The following is a 13,210-nucleotide window of genomic DNA, read 5'->3' on the forward strand; positions in this document are numbered from 1 at the left end:
AATAACCACGCTAACATAATGTTGCATGATCAAGAATTATACTTTTATTATGGACGACATGGAACTCATGCTAAATTCAAAAGGAAGTGGCGAAGAATAGTTTTGTATAAGTGAATTTAAAAAATGGCTAATTTGCACTTATGTTTCAAAACACATGAGAAAAACTAATCGGAGATGTAATAGCTAAGACATTTTGTTTCTGCTGATGTAATAGCTGAAACTCAAACTCGTGCACACTCAAAATGTACCCAAAACTTAACTACCTGTCACTAGGTAATGTTGATAATTTTACATTTTCCAATGGCCCAAAAAAGCATAGTAACTAAATGCTCAAGAGTTTACTCGGATTTGAACACGAGGTGACATGAATTTGATGAAGCCCTGACAACACTAGCCAACTCGTTGAGCATCACACGTCTCGTTTCAAGCTTTTCGATCTCTTCCGCTTCAATGGGTTTTGTGGAGAAACTCGCTTTCTTCAATCGTCTTGCGTTCTTTAAGATGTATGTGGCCACTTCATTCTCATCATCTCGTTGCCATTCGTATCTTGTCCACACAAATGACTCAAGATGGTACAACAAACATTCCGGTACACATTTTGGCTGACTCCATTTCCACCCCACCGGACAATCTTTATTACTACCAAAACATGGCTGAGACCAATGCAATTAATGTGATATTTAAGATCATCAAAAATACCTGAAAGTAGAGCTAGCTCTTGGGGAAAAGAAAGTACTAAAGGCTAATGATATATGGCTTACCTCGCTCAGCTTGAGGTTTTGTAACTTTGGAGAACTATCGAGCATGCGCGTAAGTAGATTCCACCACTCTATTTTACCTGTACATAGCTCCAAAGATAGAAGCTGACAGAAGATAATACCAGTAGGATACTTGATCTGTGCACAAAAGCAAACATTACTACACTAAACAATGCTTGTGCCCAATTGCCAAAAAAAAAAAAAAACAAACCCCTTCAAATCTTAAGAAGTACCTCTAAGGGTGATAAGTGTAAAGAAATACTTTTGACTGAAGTTAGGGATTCGAGAATCTTCTCATTGGTTATATTAGAAACGTCATGGATTTCTGCCTCCACTAACTCTGGCGCATTCTCAATCAGACAAAACCCTAAACCATACAACGTGTTGATGCTCAAGTATTTCAAAGAAGGAGCATTTATCACAAAACCACCGTCCCTCTCCTCTTCTTTATCCTCGTATATGGTTAGTCTCTGTAATGATGGCACCACAATAGTGAAAGTCTCTACATCTACATAGCATCCTCGATATATGACCAAATCTTCAAGATTAGGGCAGCCACATAAAAGGTTGCAAACAGATGCGTCGTCATTGAATAACACAAAGTGAAGGTGCAGCTTTTTAAGGGAAGCAAGACAAACCCGATAAGGAAAGTCCAAAAGAACGCAAAACTTGACTATCAAGAACTCGAGTGTATTATTACAGCTACACAAAACCCTTGGAAACCTGACATAGTTATCCTCATAAAACTGAATATTCAGTACCAATTTACGCACATGGTGCGCAAATGCAGCTCCAATCAATATACCAAGGTCGAAAGTATCAGCTTTATGTTTGATTTTTAAACGCAGACTCTCTAGAAACGGAGCTTTGTGTAAAATCAGACACCTGTAAACATTCTCTGAGAATGTATGGTGATAGTAAGAATCGAACTTGAGATTTGGCACCATTTTCCAAAGAGATCTCCAACGTTTAGACAAAACACTTGTGGCTATGACAGTTTCTGTTGGAACAGAAGATAATATCTGAAGAAGCAGAGCTTCAGGTAATTCGCTGATTATGTCTTCATTTACAGAATTTCGATTTCTCAAGCTTTCACCACCGATTTTGCTGTCGACAAATCAAATAACCAATAGATAAAGAGTTTTAGGGCTAAAAAAAAAATTAAGGATTTAAAAGTATCTTGAAACATACCATTGTTGTTCCATTGTCAACAATTTGATAAATCTTCCTTCAGGTTTATTATGCACTTCTCATAGCTTAACACACGAATCCGAGTAAAGCTTAGATGAGAAAATGGTGACGACGATTCAGCTTCAAAATTATTAACAGGACCAGCGAGTTACAAACCCTAACAGATAAGTGTAAATTTGATGTGTAATTTAAAATTTTGACAAAAAAACCAACAAATGTACATACTATTAGTTAGTTAATTATTGTTGATAAAAAAAAAAAACATATTCACAAAAAGGCTTTCGTTCTTTTATTTTGGGTTTGTTTTCATCGAGGCCCATTCAAATAAAAGGCCCAATCGTACAAAGTATCCAAGCATCTATTAGGGTTTTCGTATTTATATGCTTTAACCTAAGCATCGAAGAAAAGTAGACATTTCTGTTGTCCCGCCGCAGGAGAAAGAAGCTTTTCCGAGACTTGTGAGTTCTCTTAATCTCTCTCTCTACTTCTCGTCACTCTTCTCTGTGATTCTTGATTGAGTACTGGGTTTTTTTTTAAAGTAAATTTCGGTTGTTGTTACGACCTAGCGTAGTGAGGCAATCGTATCAGCGATTAAGGCGTGTATTGTTTTTCTCTGAGTTCGATTTTATGTGTTCTGCTAGCAACTGGGCTTTTCCCCGATTTCGTCTATTCCAAGTTTTACTGTGCTGATATAAGCATTTTTCCTGAGTTCAATGATTTGTTGTTTCTTTTGCTTTTGAGATTGGAATGACTTAAGTACAGCTTCATTGATGAGTTTTTCGTTTGTTTGATTGTTGAAAACACTCTAATTGAGTATGAATATAAATCAATCTTGATGCCTTATTGTTGTAAATGGCGATCTTTTTGGTATCTCTGAGATATGGAGATTGGTCCCTTTCAAAGTCTCACCTTTAGTGTTGTTATTTTTGTTTGTTTGATGTTAGTTACTACATTGAGATGGTTTGGCTTTGAAGTGTGTTTTTAAATTCGTTTTAGCTGTCTAATGGTGTTGGGTATCATGTTGATGATTACCATTTTGCAGATTTAGTTTAGTTGTCGTGTCTTTGATATTGTGATTGGTAGGCTCACCTTTGAGATTGAAAGATTCTCATGTGGATGATTTCTATTTTGCAGCTTGAGGTGAAGAAATGAAGCACAACAATGTTATCCCGAATGGACATTTCAAGAAGCACTGGCAGAACTATGTGAAGACGTGGTTCAACCAGCCTGCCAGGAAAACCAGAAGAAGAATCGGTCAGTAATGTTTTTGAATTATTTGTCTTTCATAAAACTTTATCTGCTAATGTTTCATCTCGGTTGCAACGTGATCCCTTTGTAATTAACATCAACTTTTGTTTGCATTGTGTTAACTCAGCGAGGCAGAAGAAGGCTGTGAAGATCTTCCCCCGTCCCACTGCTGGACCTCTCCGCCCTGTTGTGCACGGTCAGACTCTTAAGTACAACATGAAGGTCAGAACCGGTAAAGGATTCACTCTTGAAGAGCTCAAGGTTTGTAATCTCTATCTATTATTATTTTCGTTAGTTTTTTGTGATTTACCTCTGGTTTGTATTGCTTAGAGTGTTTATTTCTGTCATTTTATTGAATCAGGCTGCTGGTATCCCAAAGAAGTTGGCTCCCACAATCGGTATTGCTGTTGACCATCGTCGCAAGAACCGATCTTTGGAGGGTCTTAACTCCAACGTCCAGAGGCTGAAAACCTACAAGGCTAAGTTGGTCATCTTCCCGCGTCGTGCCCGCAAGGTTAAGGTACTAGTTCGAAACAAATGTCTAATCATAGTAGCATTAGAGTTAATATTTGGATTGGATTTCGATCTGATCCCAAGTTGTTTTTGTGTGTATCAGGCTGGTGATTCTGCACCAGAAGAGTTGGCCAATGCTACACAAGTCCAAGGAGACTACATGCCTATTGTCCGTGAGAAGCCGACAACTTCCCTTGTGAAGCTGACAGCTGACATGAAATCGTTCAAGGCTTACGACAAGATCCGTCTAGAGCGCACGAACAAGAGACACGCCGGTGCTAGAGCCAAGAGAGCTGCTGATGCTGAGAAGGAAGAGAAGAAGTGAGGATCCTTCTTCTTAGGTAGAAGCAACTTTAAATCGTGCCATCTTCTTTTGGATCTGAATTTTTGTGTATCAGACTTTGTTTTTTGTTTCGTAAGTTTTCTACCCTTAAATCTTGGATTATTCTGCTACTTGCGTCTCTGGGTTTATGGAAAAATTTCATATTACATCTCCAATTCATAAAAGTTTGGCTTCCAATACCTATCTATAAAGAGAAACTTCTTGCGACAGTGAAAATTTAATGTTTTGTGTGTATTCTTCCAAAACTATAGATTGAACAATGTTCAAGTTTATCATCGAACGAAGTTAGAAAATAACATGTTAAAGTTTGTTGTTGGACGCAATGTTTTAAAAGTCTTGAGCTATGATGATATGTATCTATGTTTGTTTATATTTTTTGTGTTTCATATGCTCTCACTTTATGCACAAGAAGAAAGAAACAACATTTATATCAATACAGTATCAATCACCTCAAGTTACAGAGACTGATTATGACATAGAAAACAAAACTGCTACAAGATATGGTAGGTAGAAGTAGGACAATGTTAAAAAATGAAGAAAATAGAAAATGGGTTTAATTTAATTTAGAGTTTAAAAGTCATGAAAAAGCATAATGGAATCATCAAGCTTAAACCTAGTGGAAGAGAGCAACATCCTCTTAGCTTTGATCTTATTGACTCTCTCCTTTAATGCTCCTTCCAGTTTCGCCATTGGCAGCAACAGCAACTGCCACACACACACACATCAAAAAAGAAGAACAATTGAAACATTTTTATACCATTATGATCATCTTCAAAATCTACTCTCTTTTAACTAAAATCTCAATCGATCTCAGTGTCACTAACCTCTTTCTCGGAATCCACTTCATGGGTCAACCTGAGACTCAAGTTTAAAGAAGCATGATACATCTCATCCAACATTTGCCTCGACACAATCAACTTGTTTACTTTCCACAATAGGAATGGCACATATACTCCCGTGACAGCCAATTTCTACAACAAAAAGAGGACAATAAGAAATCTCATATCAACCAGTTTCTTTAGCTTAACAGATTTGGTTTCAACTTGGTAAACTGCATACCTGCATATGTAAGTAACTATCTTTCCACATCTTCAAAAGAATTTGCGGTGTGTTTTTCTTTTCAGTCAGCGCGGCATCAGCAATCTTAACAGAAAATGAAATGTTAAGAAACCATTTATTTACTCTTAAGGATGTTTCTATACTAATCATGGTCGGTCACTAACCTTATCGGTCTCAACAAAACGGTCTTCCTGTGATAAGTATCTGAACATTCTGAAAGCTTCTTTACCATATCTTCCCATAATTACTGCTTCCAGCTAAAAGCATCTCAAATATCTCATCATCAGTTTCAGAAATGTTTCAGGAAAATAACCAAAAAAAAAAATAGAAGAAGCATGAAACACACCTCATCTTTCTGTGCTACGCTGATAATGGATTTGAAATCTGCAAACGAAATAAATTAACGAGGAAGTTCGAATCCAAGTATCAGTTGAACAGTTTTAAGGAGTTACTATACCAACTATGTATGAATCATCCGTTTCTATCACAAATGCTGGTAGATATGAAGACGATGCACTCAATTGTTCAAGGCACGCTTCAACTCGCTCTTGTAGCATAGTGCGGCCTGCTTCTGTTTTTATAACCTCTTCATAGATGGAACCCATAGACATTGGAACTGAAAAGAGGATATTGTTTCAAAGACAAAACCAAAAACAATGGCAACATCAAAAAAATTTGTTTATGTTCAGATATTGAACGAAAATGAGTGAGCATCTCAGATATTACCAGACTTGTCGGTTTTCACCTTCTTCTCCTGAGATCTTCCTACTTCTAGCATTGCCTTTAAGACAATGGCACATCCTTCATCCCTCCGCTCTTTCACAATCTCCACACACGCCTTAAAAGAGGAAACAGGTGATCAAAAGATTTATAATAGTGATGGAGTAGGAAAACAATATTTGAAATACCAATGAACAAGAGTTTTATGCCTCAAGAAACAGCCTTAAAGAGTTACACAGGTAACTAACCTTATGTCTAAGGCGACGGATGAACTCCTCGAAGTTAGGACGCCAAATTACTTCATCGCTAGGATCTGATGACTCCACATCACGTTGTTTACGCTGAAATACATTTCCGTTCAAAGAGAGACATCAAACCAAAATTCAGTGCTACGTCACAGTGAAATGTCCGCTTATAAATTATCCAATACTGGTTGTGGTAAGGATGCTGATACCTTCCCCTCAGAGATGTTGCTATCGTTATCTGCTAAAGATGAACTTAAATCTTCTTTGAATATATGTGGAAACCTTATTGCTTCAACTGGAGTTGCTGCTTCAAGAATACGCTCCTCCAAGCTTTCCGGTTCTTTTAAAATCTGCACAGTTCCAATTCTTTATTAATATCGAAAAAGAATAAACAATCCAAGTGATATATCCGACAATATATAAACACCAGAATTACCTTGGCAGCTTTGGCGCCTCTTTTCTTTGCAGCCGGCCCTTCTTCTTTTTTCCCAAGAACAGGTTCGGGAGAAGGAATGCGCTCAACAAAACGTGCAGCAACCAATTTCTCAAGAGAATCTCTGATCGCTTCTGAACCAATTGTATTTTCTGAATCTGATCATGTATGAAATCATATGTAACAGATTAGTATCCCCTCGGTTTGACAAATAACTGTGATTAACATGAAATACACAAAGACTAAAACCCACAATGAGAGTAAACTGTCGCATAATGACACAAGAGGTACATAAGATAATTGGACTCACCTCTGTCTCTTTCTATCAGCTGTCCCAAGGTAAGCCTACCGTTACTAAGTAAACCATCAAGAACTGCGCCGCACTGTTGATATTGATCAAAAGTAAAAAGATCGGCTTATCTTGAATCGTGACCAACTTAGTCAAACACTGAACAGATTGATTAAGATGCAGGAATCAAACCTGAGACCCAAGCTCTTCGTTTACGACCCTCGAAAACTTGTTATACCTCACACGATGAATAACGTTGTTAAACAGCACAATGTACTGTGTAATAGCTTTGTTCTCCGAACCATCTGTCAAAAAAGTCCAAACATAAAACCTCTCATGGCATCTCGCTTTCTGTGTTTGCTACTAATGACATAGTTGAAGGAAACGTCAAACCATATAGAATAACTTCAACATTCTTCAAAATGAAAGAAAACAACCGCGCAAGAACACAAAACAGTAAATAAAATTCCGGTTCAAGATAAAAGGTAGGAACTTGCACACTATACTGAAACAAGAACGACCTTAGTGTTCCTGAATACGTTTGATCTTCGGCAAACAAAACAAAAATAAACCTAAAAAGGACTACTTTCATTCCTCGTTATCTAAACAGAACTCCGCTTTAGATAGCAACAAAGTTCGCAAGTAAATAAAAAAATTACTTAAGCAAACAAAACTATCAATTATTTACTATTCTAATCCTACGCATTCTAGTTAGAATCTAAGTCAAGATCCGTCAATCACAAAATCCAAGCCATTTCCATTATCAATCAACAATTTCAACACAATGCAGGAGAGAAATTGCCTGGAAATTTCACAAATTCGAAACTGAGATGTCAAAGCCAAACCAATAAATCAGACTAACCAGGGGGTTCAACAGAAAAAGCTTGAACACAATTGTGTTGAATCAAGAGGTACAGAATATCCTTGACTTGATTATGATTGATCTCTGATTCCGCTAAACGGGAAATGTCTCGCGATGAAAGAGGTCCTCTACGGAGAAGACATTCGCAGACTTTCTGCAAAACAACCAAAAACCCATCACTAAAATTCGTTGACAACTTCCAAATTCTCCAAAAGGGTTTCAATTTACCGATACGACGGAGCCGAACTGGACAGTGATGATGTGAACGGCGTAGACAATACCATACTCAGTCGGAGCCATAATTTGTGTTTTTTGTCTTCTTCCTCCCACAACACACAAAACACAAAGGGGATTTAGCAAGGAATAGCAAAATTTGATTAACGATTGCTAAGGGACATTCCCGATAAAGCTTTTAATGGGTTTTAAGACCGGAGACGGTGACTGGTTTCGCCGAGGTTTGATCGTAAAGGTCTCAACTTTCCACATTTTTTCCCGGAAAGTTTAACCTAAAGCCCAATGTGATAGAAATATGGCCCGTTTTGTTTTTTTTCCAAATTCAAATGATTCTTGGATCCAAAATTGTTTCCGGACAAAAAAATGTAATTTTAGCAATGAAGCCAGCAAATTTTGATGTCAAGTATACCAACAAATCTATCAACAACATGCATTGTCAAATTTAAAGGTAATGACATGACAAACACAAAACTGCTAAATTATATGAGCTTGTTATATTTTTTTGTCGGCTTTTATGTGCTGGTTATTACTGTGAAAATTTACAAAAATGCTACTGTGTGATACATCCGATTTTATATAATGGTATATCCAGCTTTTCAATGACCAACAAATGACAATGTTACATAAGAAGAACAAACACAAATCAAATTCTTCTATTGCAGATTTGCAGTAGGTGATGTCGTGATGGCCTACATGAAGACCATGTTTATATTACGAGAAACGACATCGATTTTTTTTATATCTACGTAGACGATGTATTTGACTCTTTTTATTTTCTTTTCTTTTAAAAATTTAAGAAATAAAAACAAAACCGAACATAATTATGAAAAATTAATACAACGAAAGAACTAACCAAAACAACAAAATAAAATAATAATCCTTTTGATCCAGATTTTGGGGGTTTTGTCATTGCCCCTTGCCTTTTCTCCCTTGATACTCTATAGATTGAAGTGTTAACATTACAGATTATAACATATACAGTATAATACTAAAGTCTTAATGTGTAATTAAGAACATAAATTAAATCCAAACTAAGTGTACGAAATTTTATAGCCATATCGTTTGAGAGTAAATTAGTTCATTGGTTTAATATATATTCGAGAAGTTGGCAGACTATAATAGTACATAACTACATATAACAAAGCAGTATAATAATAACTCGTATATAGTATGGACAAACTAAATTGATAACTTCAAAAAGATACGTGTTTTTCAATGGTTTTTGCTTGGTCATCTAGCAATTTGTCTTCTTTTTTTTTGGTCGAATGTCATCTAGCACTTTATCAAAAATCGAAATCTCCAAAGATATCTAATTTTAAATGCGTACAATTAATTTATCCCACCCACTTCCATTTCTTAAGACTATCTTCTTCTAAATTTATAATATAAAGTGAGTAGTTGCTAGTTGCTACGTAGGACGGTAGGAGCATCTCTAAACGTGATTATCCGAGTCAAACGCACATGTGCAAAAAGGCCCTGAAAATGATTAAGGACCTATCAGCTTTTTACAATGAAACTAAAATCACCCTAGCCTATATAAATTTAGGAACCAGAAAGTTAAATGTTTTCTTCAGCTTTTAGTTCTCTAAAAAGTGAACAAATTTCATGATAATATATTGATAATATACGATAAAATCAACAAACACGTACATAACATCGTATTTCCAATCAGAGTTTTCTTCATGGTTTATTTTTGGCTTGGTAAAAGTTAAAACACGATACAACCTCCTCGCAGTGAGATGATTTATAACACTTTAGCGACTACTTCTCTGAATTCTTTTACATCTACTTCGTTCATTATTATTAAATCGAATACAAAACTGATACAAACGAAAGTAAAATAATATATTGCAATAACTACAATATCCACATCAAAACATAAACATGAACAATCTCAATATATAGCAATAAATGATGAAGAAGTATTTGCTAACAAATAATCAAATCTTGTATTTTCCTTTCTGCATACATAATTATCTCGATATGAGGATACTATTATTCTAGCCTCTAAGATATCATCCATTGGATGACACTTCAAAAGCTTGTAATCTCGCTAACATCTACTCTTGCATGATATTGTAAAAAAAAATACTTTGACAAAAAAAAAAAAGATATTAACTGTTGTTTATTATTTGTCCAATAATTTTGGTTCCACAACTTTATAAAGTATCTCAATTCCAACAAATAAGATTAGAAGGATTAGTAATCAACACAAGATTTTACCAAAATCATATATGTTTTACCAAACTATTTCATATTTATAATGATTCATAGACCATAAATTACGATCGCGTCGCGATTTTAGACTATTAGCCGTTCTGGTTCAGGGTTTGTACCGGAAACCGAAACAAAAATCCACCTCTTCGAAAACCGAAACGTCGGTCTAATAGTATAGGATTATATCATACCATATAGTACCAGCGACGTCGACATAAAAAAAACAAATAAAAAGATAGAGATAGACTGTGACCACACGATCAAAACCACATCCGTTCCGATGATGTCACGTGGCATAGTTCACATGCACTTTTTTGATACTGCATAATTAAATAATATATAAATTTTATCAATACTACGTTTTCGTTTTTGATTTCTTTTCTCTCTGCTTCACATCCTCATCGTTCTCATCGTGAACTTCCAGAGCACGATACCATGGATAGCGATACACTCACCGGATTATTGAAAAACGTCGCCACAAAATTCCCCGATCGTCGAGCGCTTTCAGTTTCCGGGAAATTCGATCTCACTCACGCGCGTCTTCACGATCTAATTGAACGCGCCGCCTCACGCCTTGTTTCCGCCGCCGGAATCAAGCCCGGCGATGTGGTCGCTCTCACCTTCCCTAACACCGTCGAGGTAAATTTTTTTTTTTTCGTTTCTTTTGGATTTGAGCTTCGTTTATGGTTTTATGTTGCGTGCTGAGAATCGTGGAAATGGTGTGTTTTTCTAAGGAAGAATAATCTGGAAATTTTGTTAATCGCTTCCTACTTGAGCAAAAAGCTATTTTTTCTTAATTTAGATTTTTTTTTTCCTTAGTTTGTTATCATGTTTTTGGCGGTGATAAGAGCTCGAGCCACGGCGGCGCCGTTGAATGCGGCGTACACGGCGGAGGAATTCGAGTTTTACCTCTCCGATTCAGACTCAAAGCTATTACTAACCTCTAAAGAAGGAAACAAGCCTGCTCAAGAGGCAGCTTCCAAGCTGAACATCTCTCACGTCACCGCCACTCTTCTAGACGCCGGCTCAGACCTTGTTCTCTCCGTGGCCGATTCCGACTCGGTCGTTGACTCGGCGGCGGAACTCGTTAATAGCCCGGACGACGCGTCCCTCTTCCTCCACACTTCCGGGACCACGAGCCGTCCAAAGGGTGTACCGCTTACGCAGCTCAATCTAGCGTCATCGGTCAGGAACATTAAATCGGTTTACAAACTCGTCGAGTCTGATTCGACCGTGATTGTTCTCCCTCTGTTCCACGTTCATGGATTGTTAGCTGGACTGCTCAGCTCGCTTGGAGCTGGTGCGGCCGTGACTCTCCCAGCTGCTGGTAGATTCTCAGCAACAACGTTTTGGTCAGACATGAAGAAGTATAACGCCACGTGGTATACTGCTGTTCCGACCATACATCAGATCATATTGGACCGCCACGCGAGCCACCCTGAGCCGGAATACCCCAAACTCCGGTTCATCAGGAGTTGCAGTGCTTCTTTGGCTCCGGTAATGCTCTTGTTTCTATTTCAGTTGTTGATGCGTTTGTGAGAACATAGTAACAGCATAATGATTTGCAAAACATTTTGGTTTCCTCTTTGTTTTTTCAACAAATTTATGGTTTTGGTTAGGTGATATTGTCAAGGCTTGAGGAAGCTTTTGGAGCACCGGTTCTTGAGGCGTATGCAATGACAGAGGCAACCCACTTGATGAGCTCAAACCCTTTACCAGAGGAAGGTCCACACAAGCCTGGGTCTGTTGGGAAACCGGTGGGTCAAGAGATGGCGATCCTCAATGAGAAAGGGGAGACACAGGAGCCAAATAGCAAGGGAGAGGTTTGTATAAGAGGTCCGAATGTGACAAAGGGGTACAAGAACAACCCAGAGGCCAACAAGGCAGGTTTCGAGTTTGGGTGGTTCCACACGGGTGATATCGGTTACTTTGATTCCGATGGGTATTTGCATCTGGTGGGTCGGATCAAAGAGCTTATTAACCGTGGAGGTGAGTCTCATTTACTTCATGTGATGGCTTTACTGTTTCACAATAATACTAGTCTATCTCAAGCAGTTTATGTGGATCAATCCCTGTATTTGAATAGTCTCAATGGAGTGGATAGACTTGTCAAAGAAAAACCACCTAACAAGTAATAGAAATGAGAAAAGACACTGTAGTAGAGAAACAAGTCAAAGAAAGAGGCTGTTTTGTGTGTATTTCTTCTTTCGTATCAGTTACTTAGAATTTCCATGCGTACTTACTTTTATAATCTCTGTTTCAGGTGAGAAGATATCCCCAATTGAAGTGGATGCAGTATTGCTAACTCATCCCGACGTTTCCCAGGGAGTTGCGTTCGGAGTTCCTGATGAGAAATATGGCGAAGAGGTAAACAAAACTCGTGCTTAACTTCCTCTGTTATTCACTATAATTCAGATACTGGGATATAGATTATACAGATAGTTTTGGTTCTCCTTTATATACCAGTACCATGATTGTCTGGCTTCATCATCTAAATAATATGCGATCGTGCCTCATTAATGCTCTTAAAGAAAACGTGGTCATATGCCTTAATGCTGTTTCAAGCATTAGATGTTTAGATCGGTTAATAACAGAGTTCTTTTCCTGGTTTATTTGTGTATCAGATTAACTGTGCGGTGATTCCAAGAGAAGGAACAACTGTGACCGAAGAGGACATTAAAGCGTTTTGTAAGAAGAATTTGGCAGCTTTCAAGGTGCCAAAGAGAGTGTTCATCACTGATAACCTCCCCAAAACAGCCTCCGGCAAGATTCAGCGCCGTATTGTCGCGCAGCACTTCCTCGAAAAACCCTAAACAAAACAAAACAAACACCCATCTTGCTGGGAATCCTTGGTGATCAGTCTTAGTTTTCACGCAAGTGGTTTTTAGTTTCTTGCTTTTAATGTTGCTTTTCATGTTTCATGGTTAAAAGAGGACATGGTGGTCAAGGTATAGCTAAATTACATAATCGGAAATAAAGGTTAAGTTCATTGAAGTATAATAAAGGAGTTTCTTTCATTTTCTTTTGTTTTTCTTTGTGTTGTCGCTGTGTCGTTTGTTAAGAAATAAAGATGCTCTTGAATTAGTGCGTCGTGGCCA

General features: G+C 37.5%; 4 protein-coding genes across 4 annotated transcripts; 2 read left to right on the plus strand and 2 right to left on the minus strand.

Annotated features, from left to right (window-relative positions):
- Window positions 1-338: 338 nt before the first annotated feature.
- LOC18021381 (FBD-associated F-box protein At3g49020) lies at window positions 339-2,083 on the minus strand. Its single transcript, XM_006404125.2, has 4 exons — window positions 1,950-2,083; window positions 992-1,865; window positions 762-896; window positions 339-653 (listed from the first exon to the last, which is right to left on the minus strand). Exons 1-4 carry the CDS (start codon window positions 1,961-1,963, stop codon window positions 339-341), a joined length of 1,338 nt encoding a protein of 445 aa, XP_006404188.1. The 5' UTR covers window positions 1,964-2,083.
- A 253-nt stretch (window positions 2,084-2,336) lies between these two features.
- On the plus strand, window positions 2,337-4,217 carry LOC18021382 (60S ribosomal protein L13-1). Its single transcript, XM_006404127.2, has 5 exons — window positions 2,337-2,407; window positions 3,084-3,203; window positions 3,325-3,458; window positions 3,559-3,717; window positions 3,814-4,217. The coding sequence occupies exons 2-5, from the start codon at window positions 3,098-3,100 to the stop codon at window positions 4,033-4,035; spliced, it is 621 nt and encodes a 206-aa protein (XP_006404190.1). The 5' UTR covers window positions 2,337-2,407; window positions 3,084-3,097; the 3' UTR covers window positions 4,036-4,217.
- A 247-nt stretch (window positions 4,218-4,464) lies between these two features.
- LOC18021383 lies at window positions 4,465-8,282 on the minus strand. Its single transcript, XM_006404128.2, has 14 exons — window positions 7,890-8,282; window positions 7,662-7,815; window positions 6,992-7,104; window positions 6,821-6,893; window positions 6,514-6,668; window positions 6,287-6,427; window positions 6,081-6,173; window positions 5,839-5,950; window positions 5,570-5,728; window positions 5,459-5,496; window positions 5,277-5,369; window positions 5,113-5,196; window positions 4,878-5,024; window positions 4,465-4,758 (listed from the first exon to the last, which is right to left on the minus strand). Exons 1-14 carry the CDS (start codon window positions 7,959-7,961, stop codon window positions 4,624-4,626), a joined length of 1,569 nt encoding a protein of 522 aa, XP_006404191.1. The 5' UTR covers window positions 7,962-8,282; the 3' UTR covers window positions 4,465-4,623.
- Window positions 8,283-10,489: 2,207 nt separating this feature from the next.
- LOC18021384 (oxalate--CoA ligase) lies at window positions 10,490-13,134 on the plus strand. The gene is made up of 5 exons (XM_006404129.2): window positions 10,490-10,751; window positions 10,932-11,609; window positions 11,732-12,101; window positions 12,376-12,479; window positions 12,737-13,134. Exons 1-5 carry the CDS (start codon window positions 10,548-10,550, stop codon window positions 12,923-12,925), a joined length of 1,545 nt encoding a protein of 514 aa, XP_006404192.1. The 5' UTR covers window positions 10,490-10,547; the 3' UTR covers window positions 12,926-13,134.
- The last annotated feature ends 76 nt before the right edge of the window (window positions 13,135-13,210 follow it).

The sequence above is a fragment of the Eutrema salsugineum genome, unplaced genomic scaffold (assembly GCF_000478725.1).
Source record: "Eutrema salsugineum unplaced genomic scaffold, Eutsalg1_0 scaffold_16, whole genome shotgun sequence".
Taxonomy (NCBI): Eukaryota; Viridiplantae; Streptophyta; class Magnoliopsida; order Brassicales; family Brassicaceae; genus Eutrema; species Eutrema salsugineum.

Excerpts from the sequence above, each read along its gene's own strand:
- LOC18021381 (XM_006404125.2), bottom strand. Across the intron at positions 897-991 it reads TACACTTATCACCCTTAGAG|ATCAAGTATCCTACTGGTAT; the intron begins GTACTTCTTAAG and ends TTTTGTGCACAG. Across the intron at positions 654-761 it reads AAAACCTCAAGCTGAGCGAG|CCATGTTTTGGTAGTAATAA; the intron begins GTAAGCCATATA and ends CATTGGTCTCAG.
- LOC18021382 (XM_006404127.2), top strand. The coding sequence starts at position 3,098 with ATGAAGCACAACAATGTTATCCCGAATGGACATTTCAAGAAGCACTGG. Across the intron at positions 3,204-3,324 it reads GAAAACCAGAAGAAGAATCG|CGAGGCAGAAGAAGGCTGTG; the intron begins GTCAGTAATGTT and ends GTGTTAACTCAG. Across the intron at positions 3,718-3,813 it reads GTCGTGCCCGCAAGGTTAAG|GCTGGTGATTCTGCACCAGA; the intron begins GTACTAGTTCGA and ends TGTGTGTATCAG.
- LOC18021383 (XM_006404128.2), bottom strand. The coding sequence starts at position 7,961 with ATGGCTCCGACTGAGTATGGTATTGTCTACGCCGTTCACATCATCACT. Across the intron at positions 6,428-6,513 it reads GAGGCGCCAAAGCTGCCAAG|ATTTTAAAAGAACCGGAAAG; the intron begins GTAATTCTGGTG and ends GGAACTGTGCAG. Across the intron at positions 5,197-5,276 it reads GTTTTGTTGAGACCGATAAG|ATTGCTGATGCCGCGCTGAC; the intron begins GTTAGTGACCGA and ends TTTTCTGTTAAG.
- LOC18021384 (XM_006404129.2), top strand. The coding sequence starts at position 10,548 with ATGGATAGCGATACACTCACCGGATTATTGAAAAACGTCGCCACAAAA. Across the intron at positions 10,752-10,931 it reads CCTTCCCTAACACCGTCGAG|TTTGTTATCATGTTTTTGGC; the intron begins GTAAATTTTTTT and ends TTTTTTCCTTAG. Across the intron at positions 12,480-12,736 it reads ATGAGAAATATGGCGAAGAG|ATTAACTGTGCGGTGATTCC; the intron begins GTAAACAAAACT and ends TTTGTGTATCAG.